Raw genomic sequence first — 11,168 nt, forward strand, 5'->3', positions numbered from 1 at the left:
TCCAAATCTGAATAATGCCAAAGCTCAGTGCCTTTAACGCACACTAAATCTCTAGACTAAGAATATCCCATAATTCGTTAAGTTCAGAAATTAGAAATTTTGAGGAAAAATGTATTAGATATTACATATAATTACATATGCAAGTTAAATTAATTAGATATTACATATAATTTGGCAGTAAAACTATTTTATTGATGCATAGTTTGTGTATTTTGTAAAATGTTAGTAACTGTTTTTAACCACTTAATTAGAAGCACCACAATTAAATTGTTGTGCCATCATCTGTTACATACAGACTGATAAACAGATATTTAGAAGCTTATTTTAAAGTGCAAAGTATAGAAAATCAAAATGTGGAAGTAAAGTTCTGTAAAACTTTACTTGCATTTTTACAACACAGTGTTATATGCATGTCTGATTGGGTAATCAAAAGTTCTACAATGACTTGGGGTCTTCACACCCACTTTGGCCAAATATAAGAAATACATCATGTAAGCAGACAAGTGGTCAAGTGCAAAGACCTCAAGTATTGAGACTTGCCCTATGTGCTCCCATTGCATTTGCAAGTAGAAGTCCGCCACCTAGTGGTGAGAAGTAATAATGGTAACACTTTTTATTACACTTCAAAATTATATGTAATATAATATTTACCTATTTATCGTTAAACCCTATGAAGAATTTTAAGTATTATAACGTGAAATTATCATTATACTCTTTAATGATTTAAAAGAACATTCAACTGATTATAAGGTGTATTATAAGACTTTACAAATTAATTTCAGAATTTTTTATAGCTTTTTTAATGCATTATATATCCTGGCTTCTAAGAAAATGTTACTGCAAACACTCCTGACAAACAGCAGAGATTCTAAAGTTGTCAGAAATGAAACTCAAACTTTCATAAGATGTCAGTGTTTTTATCAGGTGTGCACATTAAACAGTGCACTTACAGACAAGAAAATAATTATAGAACAAGTTCACAAAATTACATGTTCAGCAGTTCGACAAAACGATTGTGTGTCTCAGTTACAGAATATTAATTTAGTCTTGATAAAGTGATCAGAGGTTCATTAGTCCAGTGATTAGCAACGCTCCTCTCTTTAAATCACACACACATTGTAATGAAGATCTATAAAAAAACAAACTTTAAAATGAACCTAAATTACAGAAAATGTCCTTATTGGCATCACATGCATTAAGAAGTTTGAAGGAAATGCAGCACTTGCGGCCTTCAAAATGGCACATGTTCAAAGTTCAGGTCAAACTTCGACATCACATCTCCTCCTCATCCTCCTCCAGCAGGATTCCAGGACAGGGTTCCATGGTTACAGCAACACCCATTCCACTGCGCCCAACAGGCATATCTGTTACATACGTCCATACATTACTGCCTGGACAGTAGCACTCCACACTAGACAAGAAACCCCCTTGATTAAATCCACCTGAAATGGAATAATATTTACATTTATGCATTTAGCAGACGCTTTCATCCAAAGCAACTTCCAGTGCCTTCAAGGTATACATTTTATCAGTTGCATTTCCTTCCACCAATCCAGCTCACCTAACACATAAATCTTGCATTGGTAGACCGTGACTCCATGTGCACTGCGGCAGTGGTTCATAGAGGCCATGGGTTCCCACACGTCTCGAGTGATGTTATATTTCTCCATCGTTTTGAGCTGGGTTTGACCATCATAGCCACCAACTGCATAGAGGTAGTTATCCATACACACCACCCCTACAAACAGAACAAAAACCAGACAGCTTAGCACATATCAACAAGTGTTTATTTCATTAATACAATAAATCTGAAGTATTTTCTTATTTGTAAGTACATTCCAGTATGGTGCTCCCTGCCATACATTTAAAGTGAATGGTGACCAAGTATGTCAAGAATTTCAAAGGAACTTTTTCATAGTACAACTTACATTTCAGTCTGTTTCACACACACAGCTGCCATATACCTTCAGAAAACTTGGAATAAACACTAAACATCAAAAAGAGGTCTTGTCCTTACCAAGGCTGCATTTATTTGATGCAGTAAAAAAAATACAGTAAAAACAGTAATGTTGTGGAATATTACAATTAAAAATAACTTTTCTAATTTAATATATTTTAAAATGTAATTTATTTGATGTCTTTAGTGTCACATGATCCTTCATAAATCATTCTAATATGCTGATTTGGTACTCAAGAATGATTTCTTATTATTATCAATGTTGAAAACTGTTTTTGCTGTTTAATATTTTTGTGGAAACTGTGATACACTGCCATTCAAATGTTTTTTTTTGGGGGGGGGGGGGGGGGGGGGACATTTATTCTGTTTCAAATAAATGCTGTTTATATTAAAAATATTAAGCAGCAAAATCCATTTTCAACTTTGGTAATAATAAAAACAATTTGAGTCCCAATAACAATTGACCACCAAATCAGCAAAGCATTAAAAAAAATCTTATTTATTTCAAACATATGACTAGTAGTGTATGTGTGCACTACTTTTATGATGCTTATATTTGAGCTGGACAGCTCCTGGTCCCCATCAATGCTTATTGTGTAGAAGGCAGAATGAAATTTTTTTAAACTTCACCTGTTTTATTACATAGAAGAAAAAAACCATACAGGGTTGGAACTTAAGGGTGAATAATTGGTGACAGAATTTTCATTCCTGCATTAATTAACCATTTAAAGGCATAATGCACAACTGCTGTATTCTGCACGTATTTATGCTGAATTACTGAGTGACTATGCCACTGTTTGAGCAATTACGGTTTGTTGTGTTAGCTGCAGGGTCAAGCAGCTCTGGGAAGTGGGCATTCCTAGAAGTGCAGTCACCTTCATGGGCATTTTTAAAAATAGTTTTATTAATCTTTTTTATTTATTAACTTATGAATGAAAAGACAATGTATTTTTTATTTACTTAGAAAGTTTATGTTTGATTCAGGTTTATTACCTTTATTTATTAAGCGGACACTTTTATTCCCAGAGACTTACAAAAGAGAAATACAAAAAGTGATGAATCTTTTGAAGGTAATAACACGAGAAGTGCTTACAATACAAAGTTTGTCATTGTCTAGAATAGTACAGTATTATGTTTCAACTTTAATGGTGTTTTATGTTGTTGCAGGTTGTAACAACGCTGCAAAAATGCCACTTGATTAGATGTGATGTGGTCTTTTGTTCTCTTATTTTTTTATATTGTTCCCTTTAGTCACTTTTATATAATTGCATTGCACCATTCATGCAGTACATCATATGCGGTAAACATGTCAAGTAAAAGAAAACAGTTCCAATTCATTAATTTGATAAATGATGCAGAATATTTACCGAGACCGCTCCGAACTGTGTTCATAGGTGCCACGTGCTGCCAGGTGTTTGTGTCTGGTTGATAGCGCTCAGCCGTGTTCCATCGGTTGTCCCCGTCGAATCCTCCAACCACATACAGACTTCCCCCACACGTGGCGACACCGGCCCCCAGCCGAGCTACTGACATAGGGGCCACAAATGTCCAGCGGTTTGTCTCTGGGTCATACCTGTGAAAACAAGAAGCAGGACAAACCAGTTGTCAAGGAGTAAGATTTCCTAGAAACAGCAATGAGGATGTCAACACAAAATAGATTTCAATCGGTTTGTCTCTCAACAGTAGCAAAAAGAGTGCGAGTGTTGTTTAAGTTACTGTTTATAAGGTTTGAGAAGAATGACTGTCTAGCTTTGCCTAGTTCCACATTGAAAGTACGAAGGCTGTCTTTATATATGCTATAGTGTATTTCAAGTTTCGTCTTCCGCCACATCCGCTCAGCTTTTCTGCATTGTCTTTTCATACTCTAAACTGCTGTTGATTTTCTCCAAGCTGATTTCACGAAATGTTCCATCACTTCAAGAATTTGTTTTCCTTTGTTCCTAACAATGATATCTAGTGCCAAATACCAATCATAACTGCAAGCAATTCCCACGAGTGGATATATGACCAACTGAATGTCACAATAAAAAAAATAAAAAAAGCCATCAGCGAGAAGGTTGCATTTAACCTGCCAACAATGCGATATCTCCATTTAAAAGCTTGTGAAGACATCTACTGTTACTGACTCAAGAGTTTCTGTCTCCCAGCACAACAGAGGCACATACTGAGGCTTGAATTTCACACATCTTTGAAATTATAGATGATATACCGACGTTCACTGTTTGAATTTGCGTCTAGCTCTAATTCCTAAATAGAATACACGCACTTTCTCTCCCTGCATTCCTGGACAGATTAACTTTCCGATTTGAGCTGCTCACTCAGTCATAAATTAGAAATAAATAGGATTCACATGGCTCTGTTGTGAATCTGAACTTGAGCTCATCTACTAGAAAGCTTTTCAAAAACTCCACAGTAAAAATAAGACATAAGAGACAAAGTTAATGAGGTTTATGCCACTTACATATTTTGTTTGTGGCATAAATGAATCTGGTTTTTAGCATGTTTAGGATATATAAACACTACCTTTTAAAGGTTTGGGGTCAGAAATGTATATTTTTATTCAGCAAGGATGCATCAGATTGATCATAAAGTACATAATGTTTATCCTGAACAAAATATCTATCCTGACATGTTGCTTGTGCAGCAAAATCAGAATATTAGAATGATTTCTTAAAGATCATGTGACACTGAAGAGTAATGGCTGCTGAAAATACAGCTTTCCATCACAGGAATAAATTACATATATATGAAAATAACTATTTTAAATAATAGTAATATTTCACAATATTACTGTTTTTACTGTACTTTTGATTAAATAAATGCAGCCTTAGTGAGCATAAGACACTTCTTTCAAAAACATTTCCAGATTTTTGAACGATGGTGTCCATACATATATGTATTTTTTATTGTTGTAAGTTCAGTGTCTTAATTTTGCTTTCCAGCATTTAGTTATTCATGTAATTTTGCATTCTGTACAACACTTTTGAAGAAATGAAAATATCCACTAATTTGTAGCAAAGTCATTTCAACCCCTTTATAATCAAGACTAATTAAAGATAACGGTAATTCATTCATTTATCATTATTAGCAAGAGTATTAATTTAGTTATTTCAGTAAATGCTTCCTTGTGTAAATGTTTTGATGTTCCAATAACCTTTTCAAGGTAAATATAGCAACCACTGTAGTTCTCACAATACAATGGAGTCATTGTCAGTCTTCTTCACTGATCTGTCACCATACTTACTATTTAATAAATATAAAATATTCAAATCATGACACTTATTGTGGAGAAATGTGTTTCTCCTGAAAGGCCTAACCTGACTGTGCTGTGGAATGTACGTTATGAAACAGATTTGCCTGGAGCTTTTTAGTCAAGAGTGACTGCTCTGAAAAAATTCTCTACACCCTGATAGAAGGTGTTTGTTTTAAATCAAAACAACCGATGAGTGACGTTTCACAAGTGCAGTGTGTAACATAACCTTTATGCATAATTTTTTTCATTTTTAACTCGTACAAGAACGTTTTGTGTGAATGTTCTCCTGTCGGACAGGTGTGCAACGCAGTCTTCGGTGTCATACAAACTCCTTCAACCAAGATTTAATCTGATACTCTGCACTGTGCTAATGTTTTGATTCCGCTAGCGTATGTATAACAGAAAGGAAAAACAATATAAAGGGGAAAAACCCACAGTGTAAAAGAAACAACACAAATCCTTTTCGAGTTTTCTTCCTGTCTCAGCCTCACCTCTCAACGCCGTTGTGATGTGTAGAGGCATGTGAACCCCCTACGGCATAAATGCTGCCGTCAATGACCCCGACACCCACTCGGTTTCTGGGCGTGTTGAGCGGAGCCAGCTGGGTCCACTGGTTAGTCATGGGGTTGTAGCAGGACAAAGATCCAGACTCTGTGTTGTTCTGCAGAGAGAGATTCCGTCCGCCGACCGTATAAAGAAGCCCGAACAACACGCACGCCCCAAGCCCGCTACAAGGAGATCCCATGTCAGCTAACTTGATCCAGACATTCTTCCGTGGGTCGAAGGCTTCCAGACAGTCCAGAGAGTGTTGCTTGTAACCTCCCACTAAGTAGATGAGCTGAGTCCCACGATGAGGAGCAGGCGGCAGGGGTTTTCGAAGAGCCATGTCCTGGAATATCTTGGACAAGAAGTCCTTGCAGGAGTTGGCCTTGCTGAGGATGGGGCAGGACTGCAGTTGCCTTTTGAGGAATGTGGGCGGCAGGGCGTAGATGTGGACCGCGTTGAGGAGGGCATGGAAGTACTGTGCTCGGCTCTCCGCATCCCAGCGGACCCAGTCGATGCAGGCCTTGTAGACCTCGGACTCGCAGAGCACCTTTAGACTGTCCTGACTGATCAGTTCCAGCAGCTGGCAATGGGACAAACTGAAGAATTCCTCCTCTTTGGTTACCTGTGACAAAGAAAAGTATACATGTATATATGGACATATGTAAATATGTTTTTGCATAATTACAAAATGTTAACCCCAAAATAAATGTCAGCATAAAAGTGCGTTCACATTAATTATTGATGTTTTTGGGGGCAAAATTACATCATTTTAATAGGAATCCACAAGATTGGGAATTTTACATGAGGGCGAAAGATTTCCTAACATAGACTTCGCAATGGGTTTAAGTCTATCATGCAGATTCGCCACATTGACCAACACAAGGATATTTGGTTTGAAAGTGACTGTCACAACTTGTCGCAACCCCACCCCCCACCACCAAACATTCAATGCTAGATTTACAATGTTAATAACTAAGGAATCACAGTCTGCTAAAAGGGTACACCGCTTCCACTGCTTGGAGTCGTGTGGACCACTTTTACTTTGGTCCTTTTTGAGCTTGATAGTATGAATCACCATCCAATTTCCTTGTATGGAAAAGAGCAGCTTGAACATTCCATCTGACATCTCTTTTTTAGTTTCAGAAGGAAGAAAGAAAATAATGCAGGTTGTAGTGACATGAAGGTGAGCAAACGATGACAAAATTAATAGTTTTGGGGGAACTTTTTCTGTAATGCCTGATTCATTTGACAGCTGGATAATTTATACGAATCAATATCCATCTGCAAGACAGACCTGAGTTCCATTGACAAATCAATTAGCTACACAGTGCCGTTCTCTATAGCCTTCATTCATTCAAAGACTAACTGCTGCAGGTCAATGGCTCAGTACAGTTACTTAAGAGAGAACAGCAGGTGGCAACTATCGATCGCTGCTAACTGACACTTCGGTGAACGGAGTCCACAGGGCACATACCTCATTGAAGTGAGTGTTGATATACTCTCTTGTGCGAAGATGCAGCTCGGTGCAGCCGATCTCTTCTGCAAATCTCGAGATACCTATGACATTTGACGGCTCTAGGTTCTTTGTGAGGAAATCGCAGCATGCTTTGGCCACCTCTTCAACAGACCTGAGTTCCATTGACAAATCAATTAGCTACACAGTGCCGTTCTCTATAGCCTTCATTCATTCAAAGACTAACTGCTGCAGGTCAATGGCTCAGTACAGTTACTTAAGAGAGAACAGCAGGTGGCAACTATCGATCGCTGCTAACTGACACTTCGGTGAACGGAGTCCACAGGGCACGCACCTCATTGAAGTGAGTGTTGATATACTCTCTTGTGCGAAGATGCAGCTCGGTGCAGCCGATCTCTTCTGCAAATCTCGAGATACCTATGACATTTGACGGCTCTAGGTTCTTTGTGAGGAAATCGCAGCATGCTTTGGCCACCTCTTCCATCTGATAGCGCATCGCGGTCAAGAGGACGTGAAGAACGCACTTCTCGCCCACTGTTATATGGGAGGTGTAGGCAAAGTCAATGAGGCGGCTGATGACCTGAGGACACACGTCTCGCAGGGTGACCTCCGAGGCATGGCATTCCTTGAAGTTACTGGTGAACATGGCTTTGAAGTAAGGACTGCAGGCAGCCAGCACCAGCTTATGCACCTGGGGAATGAAGACACTTGTTCATGACTGGCATAAAAAAAGCAGGCAGGACACACCTGAAACTAAATCATGAGAGCTGTATGTGCCGTGTTCTCGTAATTACAATCAAATGCCTTAACATGTACAAACATAATTCTGCACTTGTAATGAGGACAATTTATCTTTGTGCACTGTAATTTGCAGTGCCAATAAATGGCATACCTGATAAATGGATAACATTACAATGGATAAATGGATAACAATTTTATACTATTTTGACTACATATATTAAAAATAAAACACTAAAACCTATGAACCTAAATGCTACACATGAATTTAGGCAACATTATAATGTAAAATATGAAGAATGCACAAACATATTTTTGAAGCACATAATAAATTACATATATACACTCAGACCCTTTTATAGCAATAATTTAATGCTTTTGTGTAATATTTCATTTTATAATAATGTTTGCTTTTGTACTCTGCATAAAAAATATACACTACCGTTCAGAGGTTTATGGTCAGTAAGTTGGTTGAATACTTTTATTTAGCAAGGATGCATTAAATTGATCAACAGTTAAAAACATTTACATTATTACAAAATATTTCTATTTCAAATAAATCCTGTTCTTTCGAACTTAAAGACTCCTGAAAAAATGTTTCTTGAACAACAGCATATTATAATGATTTCAGAAGGATCATGTGATACTGAAGACTGGAGTAATGAATGACTGCTGAAAATTCAGCTTTACCACCACAGGAATAAATTACATTAACAAAATATTAAAATAGTTATTTTAAATCGTAATCATACTATACAACATTACTGCTTTTACTGTATTTTTTTTATAAATAAATGCAGCCTTGGTGAGTTTGAAGAGACTTCCTCAAAAAAAAAAAAATCTTACTAGCCTCACACTTATGAACACTAATGTACTTGATGTTGATGTTGTTTTACATTTTTAATATCTTTTGAGTACACTAATTCACAAATATAAGTAGTTTAATCTGTTCACACTGAATTTAAATGTGTCCTAATCCATCTTTCTACAAATTGAGAAACTTTTAACGAAATAAATATTTGTTGCAAAATATTTCAAAGCTGTCGGTCATGTATGAATAATTATGAGACCGTGCATTCTCACAGGTTAAGGCCAGACAGTCTTATGAATAACTGAGATACTGATGTAGATGAGAACTGTATAGTGCATGAGACTGACTCAAACACAGTCAACCAAAATAGCCCTAAATAGCTAAAAATACTGCCTGCCAACATTGTTCTCCATTATCCAGTTGTTAATTGTGAGAACATTATTTCCATTGCACTGTGGTTTTAATAAAAAAAAATTAAAAAGATTTTCTATGGCATTAATCCTTTTAAACATATTTGTCAAACATGCTATTCAAGCTTACTTGCACCTTTGCACTTTTAAGAACTGACTTCCATATCTCTCTTACCTTAAAATCCACTATCTTGTCTTTGTAAGTCACGTGTAGAACCACGTCACAGAGCAACTCATGATGGCGGAGCTCGTCCATGATCTGCATGGCTCTATAGGGATGACTTTCAATTGTGTAATCCAAGTAACCATGACCCTTCATGGAGGGCACCACGATGGCAGAGAAATCCTCATCTTTGATGGGCCTCTTCTTTCTTGGACATATCATTCTGAGACCTCGAATGTCACTGATGTAAATAGAAAATGGATGGCGACTGCAGCAGAACAATGTCTATATCCATCCACGTGTCATGAAGAAATACAGGCACAACTGATGATCGCTTAGGGATAGAGAGCCATGTTTCTTCTGCCTGGTTAGAAGTCCACCATACCAAATTTCTGGATCAAGCCAAGTTGGCATTGTTGAAATATTACTCCATTGTTTCTTTTAAATCAGACAAATGCTGCTATTTGTCTTGTACAGATGAGGTAAAAAGTCATTTTTACACACGCATTAAAAAGTTAATTCTTCTAAAACCTTTTCTTCCAAAAGGTTATTGTCCTCTGAGATGGTTTGTGCCCTTTTCACCCTGTGAAAAACAGAGATACAACATTGAGAAATGTTTTGTTTATCCCCTCAAGTGCTTTCATTGTTTACCAAATGCATAATTAAATATAGCCAAGATGATCGAGGAAGATATCTTAGATATAAAACTAAACAAACACCACATGGAACAGGCGATATACAAGGAATACAATGGCAGCATTACACAAATCCTGAAGAGGCCATTTCTACTCTAACAATGAGGACAAGAAACTGTCTTTAATTACAGTGTATGTAGACAGTTACACAGACTTGGCTGAATCATGTTTCACTTCCCTATTCCTTGACTTAAAAAAAAAAGGGGGGGGGGGGGGGGGGGGAAAGAAAACAGCAAAGCCACACCCTTATTCACAGACGCAACATGTGATTTCCTGCATAATACAGACAATACTTTGAAAACCATGCTTGTGGTACAACTGGAATAGACCTTTGTGCACACTAACATGGTTTTCGAGTGAAGGCCAAAGTCTCTGTTGGTGATCAGTCTTGATGTTGTTGTTCATCAGAGGCAATTTTTTTTCACAGGTTATGTAACGTCGTTCATCACTGCTGCTCTTATTGCACAATCCAGAGCGCTGAGGACACACTTATTTGTCTTAAAGCAGGTTCCCTTTCATGGGAACTTCGAACTGCGTCCTCTAGGGGTCGTTATGGGGAACGCCTCGTCGTGACCCGTGTCTGAAGCATACATTGAAAAAACACCAACAACATGTTGGCCGGCGACAGCCATAACGTCACTACCGGTGCGACTATAGTATAAATAGGCGCAGGGAGAACACATCATCCTCTTCTTCATCTTCACTGACTGTTTTGTTTGAAGCGTGCATTTTTGTGGTACGAGCGATCTCTATTCATTCATTATGGCGAGCACTAGCAAAGCGTTTAGAAGATGTGTGCATCCGTGTCATCTCTATTTGACACCCGATGACACACACGATCTATGCGTTGTTTGTTTGGGCGAAGAGCACGCACACGATGTCCTCAAGGGGGCAATCTGCGTGCACTGCAAGCGTTTTTCAATGAAAAAGCTCCGTTCTCATTTTGTCTCTTTTTTTGAGTAAAGAGGGGCAAACATCTGCTTCCCGCGGTTCAGGACCCGCCGCTGCTGAGGCATGGAGGAGAATGAGCTCGTGGGGATCGCAGGTGGACCTGGCCGATGAGTTTAAAGAGGGGCTTTTCCTCTCACGCTCGTCTGCTGTGGACGAGAATGAGCCGCTGG

At 38.0% G+C, this 11,168-nt stretch overlaps 1 protein-coding gene across 3 annotated transcripts in view; it reads right to left on the reverse strand.

The window, feature by feature from the left end:
• Positions 1 to 895: 895 nt before the first annotated feature.
• keap1a (kelch-like ECH-associated protein 1a) overlaps positions 896 to 11,168 on the reverse strand; it is a 26,642-nt gene continuing 16,369 nt past the window's right edge. The window contains exons 2-8 of one of the 3 annotated variants that reach the window (XM_016277117.1): positions 9,365 to 9,935; positions 7,706 to 7,921; positions 7,231 to 7,371; positions 5,702 to 6,378; positions 3,325 to 3,530; positions 1,562 to 1,738; positions 896 to 1,442 (exon numbers count right to left, since the gene is read on the reverse strand). In XM_016277117.1, coding sequence (XP_016132603.1) covers positions 1,273 to 1,442; positions 1,562 to 1,738; positions 3,325 to 3,530; positions 5,702 to 6,378; positions 7,231 to 7,371; positions 7,706 to 7,921; positions 9,365 to 9,574 — 1,797 coding nt within the window. In that variant the 5' untranslated portion in view covers positions 9,575 to 9,935 and the 3' untranslated portion in view covers positions 896 to 1,272. Of the gene's footprint in view, positions 1,443 to 1,561; positions 1,739 to 3,324; positions 3,531 to 5,701; positions 6,379 to 7,230; positions 7,372 to 7,564; positions 7,922 to 9,364; positions 9,936 to 11,168 lie in introns of all 3 variants that reach the window. The other 2 variants (XM_016277118.1, XM_016277119.1) reach the window with 2 other exon arrangements.

The sequence above is a fragment of the Sinocyclocheilus grahami genome, unplaced genomic scaffold (assembly GCF_001515645.1).
Source record: "Sinocyclocheilus grahami isolate Dianchi unplaced genomic scaffold, SAMN03320097.WGS_v1.1 scaffold109.1, whole genome shotgun sequence".
In the NCBI taxonomy this organism is placed as follows: Eukaryota; Metazoa; Chordata; class Actinopteri; order Cypriniformes; family Cyprinidae; genus Sinocyclocheilus; species Sinocyclocheilus grahami.